Here is a 17,481-nt window from a genome sequence, read left to right on the forward strand (position 1 = left end):
TCATCATCCCAGCACATGTGATGATGGGAAGCCATTTGAAAGAAAAACAAAACTAAAAATTCCTGGCATGAAAAAATGTGCAACGCGGGGAGAATCTGCGATCTAATGATATTGTATTGCCATTTGTGTGTGGTTTAGTTAAGCAATGTGAGACATTTCACCCATCACTGACTTTCGGGATATTCTGGTATTTAGTAAAGATGCACATAGAATGAGTTGATATTTCTATTCAACATCAATTGTACTCAGCATTCCCCCTGTGTAATGTTTCATCATTCATAATGATAAAAAAAAGACTTTGCTATCGCTTCAAACATTTGGCAGTGACCATTGTTTCAAACATCTCTTGTGCTGACCAGCCAAGATGTTGGTAAGGGCTAATTTAAGATCCCATTATGATATGCTACTCTGTTGTGCTTTCTCTTCAAAAGATCCAGGACACCAAAAAAGGCACCGCAAAAGATATTAGGTTACAATAAAAGTTGATATTCTATATGTGTGGATTTTGTATAGGGTCTTATTGGGGTTTAACGCAAATACCGTTCACAATTCACAAATTCCCAAGTGGTTACTCTTCCAATTGTTTATGAATTCGTTGAAGGCTTCTTTTAATTTCATGCCAGCTGTATTTGAGCATTACAGTCCCCCCAGGAAAAGTGTCCAGTCAGTGAAGCCCCCTATTCTCAGTTTAATAGTAAGTAAAAGCAGTCACATCAGCTGTGTTTCCTTTGAGTCTTCAATTTTTACCTGCATAATAAAAATATACTTGGCCACTTCTTTAGGAAAGATGAAATACAAGCTACAAGGTAAGTGCAATTTTGATTGGTTTGGTCAAAGATTTGCTTGGTTGCATTTTAGGACAAAGCTTACTTTTTTGGTCAATAAAGTATTATGCTAAAGATAATGTACTACAAACTCACTTTAAATTGTGAATGTGTTTAGATCAAAAAAATTGTATATAAGTAATGTGAATTGCTTGATTAATGCAAACCGCCTACTCACCCCTTGAAGTTTATAAATGTTTTGAGAAGGAAAATGGAAAAAGATTTCCACTTTTTGACCTGGGGAGGGATTCAATCAAGCAGTTTTCTCAGATTTCTCAAATCCATTGTAATCATACATTTCATTTTTTTGTCTGTCCTGTCGTGTATTAAAAAAACAGGGATGGAATTGTCTCCATTTTATGGTAAGAAATTTTAATTCATTATTTCTAAGTAATGACCTAATTTTACAACAGTAGGGTTTTGCTGTAAATGCTTTGTGTTGATGTTTGTTTGTTTGTTTTTAAATCCACGGGTAGGTGTTAGGGTCCAAGAACTCAAATTACTTACTCATCACGGGACTGTTTAACTTCTGATAGTGTAGTAGTAGCATATGAGTCTGACCCCAGCGCAGACAACATGGGTTCAGTTTCCATTTAGTGACGGTATAAATATGAGAGTGACGGTATAAATACGAGCAGGACTGGCAACAGGTTCAGGCTGTATTGTGGCTTTTGCCCAAAGTCAACTGAGATTTTCAAACATGCACAGAGTAATAAAATTCCCTTAATTGCTGACCTCTGATCTAAAGCTCTAAAGGCCTTATTTTTAGGTCAGTGCAGTTGCACTTTGAATGCGTTAACTTTAGTACAACTGCAAGACGTTCTGCACTTGTTGGGGAATTCTTAACACAGAAATGTATTTATAAAATGTGCTTCTTGGTGGGGAGCGATACTGGACATCAGCTCCATAGACTGTTCTTCGCTAGTCATGCACTTCATTTCATGAGAGTTCTCACTGATACTGGCTCTTAGTACACTTCACGAACATAGTGACAACATAGCGGTTATGTATATGTAGATCGCTGCAATCTTTGTTGCAAAAAAGTAGTGTGCATAAAAGTGCGAGTGTTCGTTTATTAAAGGGGACGGGAGGGGTCACTCTGATTGGTTGTGCAAAATCCCCTCCTTCAAATGACATTAAATACAGTGGACCAGTTGTCCATTAAATTAACAGCACCCTCTATAAAATGTCTTTTTGTACAGCGCAACAACACACCAATTTGCACTATGCAAAAATGGTAAACAAATCGTTTAAATTCAATTTAAGTTTATCATCTAGACAGTTTTTTGGGGGGAAAACACTAAGTAAAACTTTGGCGCTGTATATATATTTTACAATTGCTATTTCTGATAGCACCATTTGTCAAAGTTGACATCTTTACCATGAGAGACCATCTGCACAGTTCACACAGCAACTGCAAAGTTCATGCTAGACTCCTGCTTTTTGAAGAGTAAAATAAAGCAACAGGAATGTAACCTTTAGTTAGTGACAACGGCAATAATAGCAACAAAATTAATTTCATAATTTTGCACATATTATTGCACACATTATATTGTAATATATTTAATAATCTTCATTTATTTCAAGCTATTGTGGAAACAACTAGCACAGCTCACTAAGAACAACATCAAAAAGAGAACCACATGACACAGCAGCTTTAAAATATTAATGGTTACACATTGCAAGCAATTTCAATTTCCTTACAGTAGCATGTGTGAATGCTTCGTTGTTCTGAGTGTTAGGGTGCAATGTTTTGGCACCACAGCATTTTGATAGCACAAGCTGGTAACGTTAGAAGCCTGTTTGCACTCCAGCCATTTGACGCCCCTTAGGTGTTTATAAAGATGCCACTCAACCTCCACTTAAAGTTTCAACCACACATGATGCGTACTGGTCTTCGATCGTACGATTGATGAGTGACATTAAACCAAAATATCTATTAGTTTCATCATTTTGGGCTGTTTCATTGGCCCGTTTGAATTCAAAAGACCAAAACTGTCACTGGCAAGGTCTGTTATTTTAAACAAGTGAGTCTCACTATGAGACCAGTTGTCATCTAAATCGAGAAGCAGCCTTCAAAGTATCAAGTAAGACCCACCTCCTCACCCCTTAAGCTCCTGTCTTTTCACACACTAATCCAAAGAGGGCTGCCACAAGATAGACATCTAGCTGTGATCGATATCCAACGACAACCTCATAAATCCTAACATACCATTCCACAAAATGCAACAGAAAACTTGAAAATTGCCCTTTTAAAATATTGTTCATTCATTTTCTTAACCACTTATTCTCACAAGGGTCACGGGGGTGCTGGATCCTATCCTAGCCAACTCAACCTCATAAATCCTACTATACCATTCCACAAAATGCAACAGAAAACTTGAAAATTGCCCTTTTAAAATATTGTTCATTCATTTTCTGAACCACTTATTCTCACAAGGGTCACGGGGGTGCTGGATCCTATCCTAGCCAACTATGAGCATCAGGCAGGCAACACCCTGAATTGATGGCCAGCCAATCGCAGGGCACATAGTACTGATGGACAACCATTCACACTCCCACTCACACTTGGGGGCAATTTAAAATGTTAAACAAGCCTGAAATGCATGTTTTTTTTGGATGGCGGAGTACTTAGAGAAAACCCACGCAAGCCCGGGGAGAACATTCAAACTCCACACAGTGAGGGCCAACCTGGGATCGAACCCTCGACTCGAGAACTGTGAAGCCGACGCGCTAACCACTCAGCCGCTCTGAAAATATTGTAATTCTAAAAAAAAATGTTTTTAAATTGCCCAGCCAACACATGCCGAGTGTAAAATTCCTCAATAAAAAGGAAACCCAATCATCAAGTAGACTTGACATTTACTATTACAGTACTGCTTTGTCACAAAACTCCCAAAAAAATGTATTTAAATGAAAACATTGCAGCCTATGCAACATTAAAAATTGATTTCAAGATCAATTCAGATTGGCATGTTGTTCGCCCTTCAGTTATAGTTCCTTATGCTGTACACGGTTGTTCCTCCTTGCCAGATTAAAAAAAAAAATAGTCAGACGAAGATCAAAAGGTCATAAAAACACAATAAGCCTCCTGGGCATGTGGCTTTGGCTTGAGCATCAACACCGACCTCGTGCTATATTTGAGTTTTGCCCTAATAAGACGTAAGATTTCAGAGTGGATATCGTGTGACACATATTTATTGAAGACAGAAGCTCAGTATATCTCATGGGTAACCCCTTTAGAATTTCTTCTTGTTTTTCACTGCTGTAAGTCGATCCCTTTTCCAATGGCAGCGGTCCCCAGTGTGTCTCCACGCGGTTTTCAATTGTGCTGGCTTCGTGCCACATTCTCAGCAAAAACCCTCGGCTTACCGAGACCATCTTTGTAAGGGTCACCTATATCTAGGGAACATCGAGAGAAATAAACTGACACTCCGACAATCGAACTTAAAGCAGTCATCTTGTCGTCAAGTATAAATGTTCGGTTGGAGTGGAATTCATCACTCACTCAGGGTACATCTGGGGATTGTCTGTTACTGCCTCGTGCCCCCCTTAAGAGGAAGAAACGAGAATAGCCATTGGCAGAGAATGACTCCCTTGCAAGCCTATCTTTCTTCAAAGCTCAATGACACTGATTCATTTTTAATCATTTCTGACTTGTATGGACTCTGAAACAGTATATGGGCTATATTTCCTAGCTCCTCCAATGCATACCAAGGGACCACTCAAGTGCCAGGGAGTATTAAACAAACCTATCAGTCACGCCTTTGGTCCTGTCTACAACTGTTCTCTTAACCCTTCTACACGAATTGCATATTCACCCATGTAGAAGATTACAGCAGTTTTCCACAAACAACCTTATCACCATTTACTTAAAAATTGAATTTTTAATTGACAAAATGTTGGTATTTCTAAAATATTGCAGGCTCCTTTCGAATAACAGCAACGACAACCACTTATTTTTCTTTTAGGACTATATATTGTTAAATATATATACATACATAATATAATTCATAACTAGTAACTCTTTTGTAAACTAACACACATCCTCCCAAGGATACAATGAGTAGGATATATAAATATTTCCTATGGCAGCAAGATGTAAGGAAATACTTCTCAAGTAGCATGCCAAGCAACATGACCAAATACAGATAGGTGCTTGTGTTGGCATCCTGTCCGAGAGTATAAAAGACAGCTTAAGCATCCATCGACTACAGACGTCCATCGAAGGTAGGTTGCACAAGGTTAAGCTATGGCTTCAGTCATTATGTTAAAAGATGCTGGTAAACACTCCAGTTATCCTTTGCATTCAATAAATAATTATGTTAAGTATAATAAGAATAAATACCAGTAAATGAGTTAAAAAGAATGATATTTTCAAAACTTTGACTTGGAGCATCATGAAGTTTTGCTAGATATTGCAAATCCCATTTTGAACCTTGTTAAATTTGTGTGCCCTTTTTTCACAGTCTGCTCTGAAGCCTCCTGGAATTTCTTCATACGTGGTGGTCCTCCTCAAGGTAAATTAATAAATACTTCAATGTGGAGGGCTATGCTTCACATTGTAATAAGCATGCCATGAACAAATTTTCAACTACTTTTGCGCAGTGTGTTAAGTATTTTTGAAGAACTCACTAACAAAAATGAATAACTATAATTCTTTTTTTCATTGCTTGTAGTAAAAGGTCATCATGAGCGACCCAGAAATGGAGTGTTTTGGCCCGGCGTCGGTTTACCTCCGGAAGCCAGAACGTGAGCGTATTGAAGCTCAGAACACCCCATTTGATGCCAAAACAGCTTACTTTGTTACTGAGCCCGCCGAGATGTACCTCAAGGGCAAACTGATCAAGAAAGAAGGTGGTAAAGCTACAGTGGAAACGCTCGTGGGAAAGGTGAGAATAAAAAAAGATGGAAACAAACAATCTAGAATGAATGTGAACTGCATCAGAAAATCCACTTGTTATAAATTCATTTCATACATATGCTACAATCTCTATTGTAAAGGCATGCAGCGTTACAGTTTATTTTTGTGGCGCTTGTGTCTTTTTAGAAGAGTCTCACTGTAAAGGAGGATGAAATCTTCCCCATGAATCCACCCAAGTATGACAAGATTGAGGACATGGCCATGATGACCCACCTCAGTGAGCCTTCCGTGCTGTATAACCTCAAAGAGCGTTACGCAGCATGGATGATCTACGTGAGTTCCATTCCAAATGATCCAAAGTGTCGATTATAATAATTTGTGATCATATCCAATCTTTTTTTTAAGACCTACTCTGGGCTGTTTTGTGTCACTGTGAACCCCTACAAGTGGCTCCCGGTGTACGATACAGTTGTGGTATCAGGATACAGAGGAAAAAAGAGGATTGAGGCCCCACCCCACATTTTCTCCATCTCTGACAATGCCTATCAGTTCATGCTCCAAGGTATACTTTGAATGGACATCTTCATTGAATGTTTCCTGAACATGCAATCATTATTTCGAATGGCATTTCATAAAGCAGACGTATGATTTAACGCACTGCGGCCATTTTTTTTTACATTACAATTTCAACACAGCAGCGATATAACTGTTAAAAACATGTTTGATTGCTTACAGATAAGGAAAACCAGTCCATTCTGATTACGTAAGTGCAAACATTTTTAATATTTATATATATGCATGGCAACTAACGTTATGCTCAAATCACTTATAACAAAATGCCTTTAAATATATATTGTAACCCAGTGGAGAATCCGGTGCAGGAAAGACTGTGAACACCAAACGTGTCATCCAGTACTTTGCGACAATCGCAGTGGCTGGAGGAAAGAAGGCTGAGCAAAGTCAAAGCAAAATGCAGGTGAGGTCACTACCTATAAAACTTAATTGGCGTTTGAGATCAAAAGTCGTCAGTCTGTTACAGCAACTTTTCATCCCTTTCTTCTTCTCTAGGGATCACTGGAAGACCAAATCATTGCAGCTAACCCTTTGCTGGAATCCTATGGTAATGCCAAGACTGTGAGGAATGACAATTCATCACGTTTCGTAAGTATTTTCCTTTCTTCTTTGCGCAATATGTTTTCTTAAGCCACAACACATTTCACAATGTCTGACTAAGAAACTTCAATTACTTTCTGCATAGGGTAAATTCATCAGGATTCATTTTGGAACCACCGGCAAGCTGGCTTCAGCTGATATTGAGACATGTAAGCTTATTTAAACGTTTGCACTTTCAAGTAATTTAAATTTACAGCAGAGAATAATTGTGTACTTCAACATTGAATCATTACAGACCTGCTGGAGAAGTCTCGTGTGACCTTCCAGCTGTCTGCTGAGAGGAGCTACCACATCTTCTATCAGCTCATGACTGGGCACAAACCCGATCTGATTGGTGTGGATTAGTAAACAGAATTGACGTGTTTAGCTCACTCCTGTGTGGAAATGTATACTAACATTGGTGCTCATTACAGAGGCACTCCTGATCACAACAAATCCTTATGACTACCCTATGGTCAGCCAGGGTGAAATCACTGTCAAGAGTATCAATGATGTTGAAGAATTTATCGCAACTGATGTGAGTAAACCATTTGTTACGGCGTGTTTGTTTGACTTAGTGTTTATAATGCTGACGGTCAACTTTTTTTTTTTACCTTGACTATAAGAGAGTTACTATCAGAGACACAGTCTTAACATCAGTTCCAGTTCACTTGTTGCGTTAAAACTGTTGTCCAACTAAAAGCGCTGTCTGTATCCTAATTCTATGCATTTTCCATCCCAGACTGCCATCGACATTTTGGGATTCAACGCAGATGAGAAAGCAGCAATGTACAAACTCACTGGAGCTGTGATGCATCATGGCAACATGAAGTTTAAGCAGAAGCAAAGAGAGGAGCAGGCTGAGCCTGATGGCACTGAGGGTAAGAAAAATACACTTTTCAAAAGATAACTACGAATTAAAATGATTTTGTTCTTTAATATAGGTCATCCAATATTTTTTGCTGTTACCTTTCAGTGGCTGATAAAATCTCCTACCTCATGGGTCTGAACTCTGCTGACCTGCTCAAAGCTCTGTGCTATCCCAGAGTGAAGGTCGGAAATGAATTTGTGACGAAAGGCCAGACTGTGCCACAGGTATAAGAAGTGGGAAAATGTTCACTTTTCCAACTTACTTTACTCTTATGATATCACATTCTTGCTCTTCTCTTATCAAATTAGGTGAACAATTCAGTCTCAGCTCTCAGCAAATCAGTCTATGAGAAAATGTTCTTGTGGATGGTGGTCAGGATCAATGAGATGCTGGATACAAAGCAGCCCAGAAGCTTCTTCATTGGTGTCTTGGACATTGCTGGTTTTGAGATCTTTGATGTAAGAACACATACACTTTAGCTGATATATTTTCGCACATCCAAGATGAGTCACATTTAAACTGTTTTTGGTGGTTTCTTAATGTGACAGTTCAACAGCTTGGAGCAGCTCTGCATCAACTTCACCAATGAGAAACTGCAACAGTTTTTCAATCACCACATGTTCGTCCTGGAGCAAGAGGAGTACAAGAAAGAAGGAATTGAGTGGGAGTTCATTGACTTCGGTATGGACTTGGCTGCCTGCATTGAGCTTATTGAGAAGGTATACAAAACAACAGTGTACTTGGGTATGTATGTGTTTATACAATACTAAGACACAAAATGTCATTACAGCCAATGGGCATCTTCTCCATCCTTGAAGAGGAGTGCATGTTCCCTAAGGCTTCAGACACCACCTTTAAGAACAAACTGTACGACCAGCATCTTGGCAAAAGCGCCCCCTTCCAGAAGCCCAAGCCTGCCAAAGGCAAAGCTGAGGCCCACTTTTCTCTTGTTCACTATGCTGGCACTGTTGACTACAATATCAATGGCTGGCTGGACAAGAACAAGGACCCCCTGAATGACTCTGTCATTCAGCTGTACCAGAAGTCATCCGTGAAGCTTTTGGCTCTCCTCTATGCTGCACATGCTGGAACTGAGGGTAAAAGTCATGTTGTCAAACTCTGCATGTTGTGTTTCTGCGTTTTTACAAGGCATGGTAACGGTTGATGGATCTGAAGTGTAAAAATGTCATGGTCACATTTCAACAGATGCCGGTGCCAAAAAGGGCAAGAAGAAGGGTGGCTCCTTCCAGACTGTATCAGCTCTTTTCAGAGTAGGTGTTGCTCCCAAAATACAAATGTACCAATTACTATGGCCTACAAGACTTTCACGTTGAAATGATCTTTTTCATATTTCAGGAGAATCTGGGCAAGCTGATGACTAACTTGAGAAGCACCCATCCTCACTTTGTGCGTTGTTTGATTCCAAATGAGTCAAAGACTCCAGGTATATATCGATAGAATCAGGCCTCACATTCGGACAGTCCAAAACTCAATGGAATTTATCTCATCTTTTCAAGGTTTGATGGAGAACTTCCTGGTCATCCATCAGCTGAGATGTAATGGTGTGCTGGAGGGTATCAGAATTTGCAGAAAGGGATTCCCCAGCAGAATCCTCTATGGTGACTTCAAGCAGAGGTACCGGTTAAGAGAAGAAATATTTTATGTAAACAGGCAAACTAACCAATTTCTTAAATATAAATGAACTTCCCTCCAATTAGATACAAAGTATTGAATGCAAGTGTGATTCCTGAGGGACAATTCATTGACAACAAAAAGGCTTCAGAGAAACTCTTGGGCTCTATTGATGTTGACCATACTCAGTACAAATTTGGACACACAAAGGTAAGCACATGAATGAGGACACATCCTCAAAGTGTTTCCGTACTGAGCCGAGGCACGTGCTGCATTTCATCAGAACAAAAATCTCAATAGCACATGATTATAAATTGAAATGTCTGATAGAATGAATCTCCATGATAATTACAATGTATCTTCTGTCATCTACTAAAAAGAGGATTTACTGTTCTGCCTGCCACTTGAGGTCAGAAACCTGGATAGATTCACAAGTAATTAGTCACTGTCTACCTAATTGATTAATTAGCATGGCAGAAATAGATCATTTTCCAATTTCAAATGAAATTGGCTAGTTTTTTTAAACTTTACAACTGATGATCTCTCACAATAATGTTGGACTGTACCCTGCTTTGGAGTCACTTGCCCTACATGACCACTTTCTTCAGGTGTTCTTCAAAGCTGGTCTGCTGGGTACCCTTGAGGAGATGCGAGATGAAAAACTTGCAATCCTGGTTACCATGACACAGGCTCTCTGCAGAGGTTACGTCATGAGGAAGGAGTTTGTTAAGATGATGGCGAGGAGGTACAAGATATTTCAATTAATAGCATGGATAAGTCAAATCGAAAGCTCAATTCTAACATTAACGTTTGCTTGCTGTTTTCAGAGAGGCCATCTACTCCATCCAGTACAACATTCGCTCATTCACGAATGTCAAGCACTGGCCGTGGATGAAACTGTACTTCAAGATTAAGCCTCTCCTGAAGAGCGCGGAACAAGAAAAGGAGATGGCCAACATGAAAGAAGACTTCCAAAAAACCAAGGAGGACCTCTCGAAGGCATTAGCCAAGAAGAAGGAACTGGAGGAGAAGATGGTTTCTCTTCTGCAAGAAAAAAATGACTTGCAGCTCCAAATTCAGTCTGTATGTGAAATAAGTAGAGATGTGTTTACAGAGTCATTCTACTAACTATATTCAAAGCAATTTTCATTCCAACCATAGGAGGGGGAAACTCTTGCTGATGCTGAGGAGCGGTGCGAAGGGCTCATCAAAGCCAAAATCCAGCTTGAGGCCAAGGTCAAAGAGGCTTCTGAGAGGCTGGAAGATGAGGAAGAGGTCAATGCTGAGCTGACAGCGAAGAAGAGGAAGCTGGAGGATGAGTGCTCCGAGTTGAAGAAAGACATTGATGACTTGGAACTTACCCTGGCTAAAGTAGAGAAGGAGAAGCACGCCACGGAGAACAAGGTTTGCTCCGGGCAACCGCTTGCACTTCACAATTCATCTGAAGCACCGATCATTAATATTCATTGATGTGTGCAGGTCAAAAACCTGACTGAGGAGATGGCCACTCTTGATGAGTCCATTGCCAAGTTGACCAAAGAGAAGAAAGCCCTCCAAGAGGCACATCAGCAGACACTGGATGACCTTCAGGCAGAAGAAGACAAAGTCAACACCCTGACTAAGGCCAAGACTAAGCTGGAGCAGCAAGTGGATGACGTATGTGATTGCAGGTTAAAACTCAAAATAATAATAAGAATGAGCATTACAATGATACACCTAACTCCAAACAGCTTGAGGGATCTCTGGAGCAAGAAAAGAAGATCCGCATGGATCTTGAGCGATCCAAGAGGAAGCTGGAAGGAGATCTGAAGCTGGCCCATGAGACCATCATGGATCTGGAAAATGACAAGCAGCAGTCTGATGAGAAAATCAAGAAGTATGTAGGGGTTCAAATCATTTATCAGTGAGAATGGAATGGAAAATAATTTCATGTTTGTTGGATTTTATGTGCTCAGAAATGACTACACATTAAATCACAATGCTGGACACATTTGCTACAAAATGCTAGTTTAGACTATGTGAGGAAAAGGCACACTTGTAACTGAAGCTGTATCGTGACACAGGAGGGACTTTGAAACAAGCCAGCTTCTTGGCAAGATTGAGGATGAACAATCTCTCGGTGTTCAACATCAGAAGAAGATCAAAGAACTTCAGGTAGGGGAATGAATGATCAAGTCACATTGCGGTAGTCAAGCTACGTGTAATGTCCAACTTTTTGTTTTAATTGCAAATTACAGGCCCGCATTGAGGAGCTGGAGGAGGAGATTGAAGCCGAGCGTGCCGCTCGTGCCAAGGTGGAGAAGCAGAGGTCTGATCTCTCCAGGGAACTTGAGGAGATCAGCGAGCGCCTCGAGGAGGCCGGCGGCGCCACCTCGGTCCAGATCGAAATGAACAAGAAGCGCGAGTCCGAGTTCCAGAAGCTCCGTCGTGACCTGGAGGAGTCCACCCTGCAGCATGAGGCCACCGCCGCGGCTCTTCGTAAGAAGCAGGCCGACAGCGTGGCCGAGCTCGGCGAGCAGATCGACAACCTTCAACGCGTCAAGCAGAAGCTGGAGAAGGAGAAGAGTGAATACAAGATGGAGATTGATGACCTCAGCAGCAACATGGAGAATGTCTCCAAATCCAAGGTTGACCATGACCTTTAGGCCAACTTCATTAACAAGTGAACTGTTTTTGTATGACAATCATTCTTAATTTACCGTTTTTCCTGTTAAATCTTGCTTTCAGACTAATCTGGAGAAAATGTGCCGCACACTTGAGGATCAACTGAGTGAGCTGAAGAGCAAGAATGACGAACATGTGAGGCAGCTTAATGATGTTGGTGTCCAAAGGGCAAGACTGCAAACAGAACATGGTGAGAGTCAATTTTAATAGCATACTTGTGTGTTCATCAAGAAAATTAGATTAATGAAGTTTTGTGGTGTATTTTTCTTTCTCTTAGGTGAAATCAGCCGCCAGTTGGAGGAAAAAGAGGCTCTTATCTCTCAGCTGACAAGGAGCAAGCAGGCCAACATGCAGCAAATTGAAGAACTTAAGAGGCACGTTGAAGAGGAAGTTAAGGTAGGCGAACATTTTGGTTGACGCTTCTCAGGTTTTTATACGTGACAAGTGCACTTTGAGTTTTCTAACGTCGATGTCCCTATTTTATAGTCCAAGAACGCCCTGGCCCACGCTGTTCAGTCTTCTCGCCATGATTGTGACCTGCTCCGAGAGCAGTATGAAGAGGAGCTGGAGGCTAAAGCTGAGCTCCAGCGAGCCATGTCCAAGGCCAACAGCGAGGTTGCTCAATGGAGAACCAAATATGAAACGGATGCTATTCAGCGCACTGAGGAGCTTGAGGAGGCAAAGTAAGGCGGATCAACCGCAAAACTAGACACCCAACTGATAGGACGTCAACATTTCATCAAACACTTTTAACAGGAAAAAGCTGGCTCAGCGTCTCCAGGACGCCGAGGAGTCCATCGAGGCAGTGAACGCAAAATGTTCCTCTCTGGAAAAGACCAAACAGAGACTTCAATGTGAAGTGGAAGACCTGATGATTGATGTGGAGAGAGCCAACTCTCTGGCTGCCAGCCTTGACAAGAAGCAGAGGAACTTTGACAAAGTCAGTTCTGAAACGAGGCCTGGTGCAGTCAAAAGAGTCGTTTTCATTATCAGCATTATGAATTAACATGTCTGGGTTTTTTTTCAGGTTCTTGCTGAATGGAAGCAGAAATTCGAAGAGAGCCAGGCAGAGCTGGAGGGGGCTCAGAAGGAGGCCCGCTCTCTCAGCACTGAAATGTTCAAGATGAAGAACTCCTATGAAGAAGCTCTGGACCATCTGGAGACTCTGAAGAGGGAGAACAAAAATCTGCAACGTGAGCCAAAATGTTTTCCCTTGACATTCTTACATAGATTTCAATATTTTCTCACCTTCGTTCATGCTTTAACTACTCCTGTTTTTTGAAGTGACAACGTAAATAATTGAGAAAATTTCATTTCAATATATATTTCTGTATATGTATTATTGGCAGGACACATAACTTGTTTGATTTCTTTAAGCATTATCAACATGCATCACAGACACACAAAAAAAGAAATATTAACATGGAAACTTGATGAGCGAAATTAAAATACTTTATTGCAGAGGAGATCTCTGACTTAACGGACCAAATCGGCCAGAACGGGAAAACCATTCATGAACTGGAGAAAAGCAAAAAGATTGTGGAAACAGAAAAGTCTGAACTGCAGTCTTCCCTTGAAGAGGCCGAGGTACAGTTCTAGGAAATGAACACATTTGTATATAATTTCAAAACTGCATGCATTCATTTCTCCCTCTTTATTCATAGGCGACTCTTGAGCATGAGGAATCAAAGATTCTTCGCATACAGCTTGAACTGACCCAAGTCAAGGGCGAGATCGACAGAAAGCTTGCAGAGAAGGACGAAGAGATGGAGCAGATCAAGAGGAGCAGCCAGCGAGTAATTGAGGCCATGCAGACCACTTTGGATGCTGAGATCAGGAGCAGGAATGATGCCCTGAGGCTGAAGAAGAAGATGGAGGGAGATCTGAATGAGATGGAGATTCAGCTGAGCCATGCCAACCGCCAGGCCGCCGAGGCCCAGAAACAACTGAGGAACGTCCAAGGACAACTCAAGGTACAGACATCCTTGTTTTGTATTATTCATGGTTCAAAATTAATGTATTCTAGTTTGACCTAGGGAACATGTTCCTTTAACATTCATTTAGGACGCTCAACTCCACCTGGATGAGGCTATTAGAGGTCAGGAAGAAATGAGAGAGCAGGTTGCAATGGTGGAGCGCAGGAACAACCTGATGCTGGCTGAAATTGAGGAGCTGAGAGCTGCTTTGGAGCAGACGGACAGAAGCCGCAAAGTGGCTGAAGCCGAGTTGGTTGATGCTAGTGAGCGCGTGACACTGCTGCACTCTCAGGTGAATACAAAATACATAGACGGCAATGTTGAGCAAGTGATGTAGCAGCTAAACCTTATGTTTGTTTGTTTTCAGAATACCAGCCTGATCAACACCAAGAAGAAGCTGGAAGCTGATCTTGTACAAGTCCAGGGTGAAGTTGAAGACGCTGTGCAAGAATCAAGAAACGCTGATGAAAAGGCCAAAAAAGCTATCACCGATGTGAGTCACTTTGATGCAATACAGTCAGATAATCATCGACTCATTAATCATCCGGATGTTTTTAGTTTGTTTGTTTTTGTATTATTTGTTAGAAACATGGACAACAATGAGTAAACACGTGAACTAAGTGAAGTCTGATTTCATTTCCCTCATTTCTTAAAACCATAGGCTGCCATGATGGCAGAGGAGCTGAAGAAGGAGCAGGACACCAGTTCTCATTTGGAGAGGATGAAGAAGAACATGGAGGTTACAGTCAAGGACCTGCAGCACCGTCTGGATGAGGCCGAGACTCTGGCCCTCAAGGGAGGCAAGAAGCAACTCCAGAAACTGGAGGCTCGGGTAAGTAAGCTCTGCAAAAGAGTAAAAATCTTTTCTCATCCTATTTTGATGAGATTTAATCCAATTTCCCCAAAGGTTCGCGAATTGGAGAGCGAGGTTGACGCTGAGCAAAGGCGTGGTGCCGAGGCCATCAAGGGTGTGCGCAAATACGAGAGAAGAGTTAAGGAGCTGACCTATCAGGTAGAGTGAAACATCAACTTTTTCAAATGGCACTGGCATATGTGGAGCAATACATAATTGATATCATCAATCACAACAGACTGATGAGGACAAGAAGAATATCCACAGACTGCAAGATCTGGTTGACAAGCTGCAACTGAAGGTCAAGGCCTACAAGAGGCAGTCAGAGGAGGCTGTAAGTATCTCCAATTGCAGTCTTAATGTATTCTTTCGAAAATTAAAATGCAGAATTATAACTCGGCTCTGGCCCCTGATGCAGGAGGAGCAGGCCAACACTCACTTGACCAGGTACAGGAAAGTTCAGCATGAGATGGAGGAGGCTCAAGAGAGAGCTGACATTGCTGAGTCCCAGGTCAACAAGCTGAGGGCAAAAAGCCGTGAAATGGTTAAGGTAAAAAAATGTCTTATGCCACTCAAACAGCTTGAGATCATCTGAAAACTAATTTTGACATGCATGTTGTTGTTTTTTTGTGGTTTCAGTCCAAGGATGCAGAGGAGTGAGCACGCAATCAGCGTGACGCGGCAAGACTCATAAAATATGATTTTCTTGTTGCTACATGTTACAATTACATGTTAAACATGTTGTGACTTTCTGTATAAATAAAGGTAGATAGCTTGCTGCAAATGATCACTGTCATGCCATTTCTTTTTTCCTTTCTGAACTTCCAACGATGCAAGGAATCAAACACCATGATGTAAGAAAATAATATATATACATTGGCCTCAACCACATCCCTATCACTTAAGGCACTAGATAACAAAATATCATTACTTTTCCACCTCACACTTGGCCACTGATGTCCTGAAAAAAAAAAAGTAATTGTCAACGATAATTGCCAAAACACCTTTACGCCTTTCTCTGAATTTTTCAACAGGGACTACACAATGTCAATTTTTTGGGGGAATAGAGTATGTAAAAGGAGCAAAAAAAAACTGCACAGGGCAAACTTGGGCAATGAAAGACATTAGTAACAGCATAACAAAATAAAAACATTTTAATGATAAGCCTGTAGATTTACATTTTACTTCTTTATAACATCCTGCATATCAAACCAAAAAGGAACAAAGTGTAAGCAATGCAAATAGTATTATATAATAATACAATTAATTAAAAAAAACATCAGGCTAAACCTGCAATTGGCTGACGACCGATTTTGAGTGTCCACCCGCCTGGTGCCCACAGTTAACCTGGACAGGCTCCAGTACCCCCCGCGGCCCTTGTGAGAATAAGCGGTTTGGAAAATGAATGTATGTATCAGGCGTAATTACTGAGAAACAAACCACAATGTAAATAAACCTATGCTGTGTTGTTCTTTAGAACAATTAACATCACTATTGAATTATTTCTTACATAGTTCAAAACTCACAGAGTAAAATATACTTATATATAATTTAATTAAGTTGTATAAGTCTTAGTGTCACATTTGGTTGAGATTGGTGGTTGGGTGTGTTACCTTGTGTGTCCTGTCCGCGTGATTGTATGAGTTTTACCAGCTGTGTCTTTTCTGGCTCTTCTTCCCTTGAGTGATCCAGGTGTTAGTGATTGTCATCAACCCGTGTCTGTGTATTTAAACCCTGTATTTTTGTACATCCTGATGAGGGCATTGTTACCTGTGAGTAATGTCTGCCAATTTGTCGGCCTACGTCTTGCCTGTTAAGTTAGTATTTTTAGTTAGTTATTTTTTGTTATTTTTTTTCCTGTATTTATTATTTGTATGATTATTTTTCATCAACATCCTAATTGTGAACAAGCCCTTCCCTCTCCTTTTCCGTATTCTTGTTCCTTGGTTCTGCTCCGCAGCTGAGGCTAAATTATAACACTTAGTATCATAGAAGAGAGTCTATGAATCCATTTTTTTTATTTGAACTGAACTGAGAACATGGAGGGGGCAAAAAAGCACCAACTAATTGTAGAGTGGAACTTTACTGCCATCTTGTGTCATGTACGGCCATAGACAAACTATCAGTTTTTTTTTTTAATTATTATAATCATTCGGTGTTTCTCCTTTTTATAGAACTAAATGTGTTTATATTTCAGATTTTTTTTAGTAGTGTAAATAGAAGGATTCGTTCATTTTCCGTACTGCTTTTCTTAACAAGGGTCACAGAGTTTGCTGTAACCTATCACAGCCAATTGTGGGGACGGGGCGGGGGTGAAATATCTCATCTCATTTTCTGAACCGCTTCATCCTCACTAGGGTCCCGGGGGGGTGCTGGAGCCTATCCCAGCTGACTTCAGGCCAGAGGCGGGGGACACCCTGAATTGGTGGCCAGCCAATCGCAGGGCACGAGGAGATGGACAACCATTCACGCTCACACTCATACCTAGTGGCAATTTAGAGTGTCCAATCAGCCTACCATGCATGTTTTTGGAACGTGGGAAGAAACCGGAGTGCCCGAAGAAAACCCACGCAGGCTCGGGGAGCACATGCAAACTCCACACAGGTGGACCGACCTGGATTTGAACTCAGGTACTCCACCATGAG

At 41.0% G+C, this 17,481-nt stretch overlaps 2 protein-coding genes and 1 long non-coding RNA gene across 3 annotated transcripts in view; 2 read left to right on the top strand and 1 right to left on the bottom strand.

Moving 5' to 3' along the window:
* LOC144076246 (myosin heavy chain, fast skeletal muscle-like) overlaps window positions 1-16,518 on the bottom strand; it is a 33,369-nt gene extending 16,851 nt beyond the window's left edge. Inside the window, exon 1 of the mRNA XM_077603928.1 lies at window positions 16,487-16,518. The gene's annotated coding sequence lies outside the window, so the exon portion shown is untranslated. The remainder of the gene's footprint in view (window positions 1-16,486) is intronic.
* On the top strand, window positions 640-5,349 carry LOC144075272 (uncharacterized). The gene is made up of 3 exons (XR_013300523.1): window positions 640-806; window positions 1,163-1,186; window positions 5,294-5,349. It is a non-coding gene; the product is annotated as an uncharacterized LOC144075272 (long non-coding RNA).
* On the top strand, window positions 5,508-15,620 carry myhb (myosin, heavy chain b). Its single transcript, XM_077602477.1, has 39 exons — window positions 5,508-5,716; window positions 5,875-6,021; window positions 6,094-6,250; window positions 6,424-6,451; window positions 6,553-6,664; window positions 6,757-6,849; window positions 6,947-7,010; window positions 7,097-7,195; window positions 7,275-7,378; window positions 7,583-7,721; window positions 7,817-7,935; window positions 8,020-8,169; window positions 8,260-8,430; window positions 8,502-8,808; window positions 8,918-8,982; window positions 9,068-9,155; window positions 9,229-9,346; window positions 9,430-9,553; window positions 9,952-10,088; window positions 10,171-10,426; window positions 10,505-10,747; window positions 10,823-10,999; window positions 11,074-11,219; window positions 11,407-11,497; window positions 11,581-11,970; window positions 12,071-12,197; window positions 12,285-12,403; window positions 12,494-12,690; window positions 12,764-12,947; window positions 13,035-13,200; window positions 13,470-13,594; window positions 13,672-13,980; window positions 14,072-14,275; window positions 14,351-14,476; window positions 14,645-14,815; window positions 14,891-14,995; window positions 15,075-15,170; window positions 15,255-15,386; window positions 15,476-15,620. Exons 1-39 carry the CDS (start codon window positions 5,516-5,518, stop codon window positions 15,494-15,496), a joined length of 5,808 nt encoding a protein of 1,935 aa, XP_077458603.1. The 5' UTR covers window positions 5,508-5,515; the 3' UTR covers window positions 15,497-15,620.
* Window positions 16,519-17,481: the final 963 nt, after the last annotated feature.

The sequence above is a fragment of the Stigmatopora argus genome, chromosome 6, assembly GCF_051989625.1.
Source record: "Stigmatopora argus isolate UIUO_Sarg chromosome 6, RoL_Sarg_1.0, whole genome shotgun sequence".
In the NCBI taxonomy this organism is placed as follows: domain Eukaryota; kingdom Metazoa; phylum Chordata; class Actinopteri; order Syngnathiformes; family Syngnathidae; genus Stigmatopora; species Stigmatopora argus.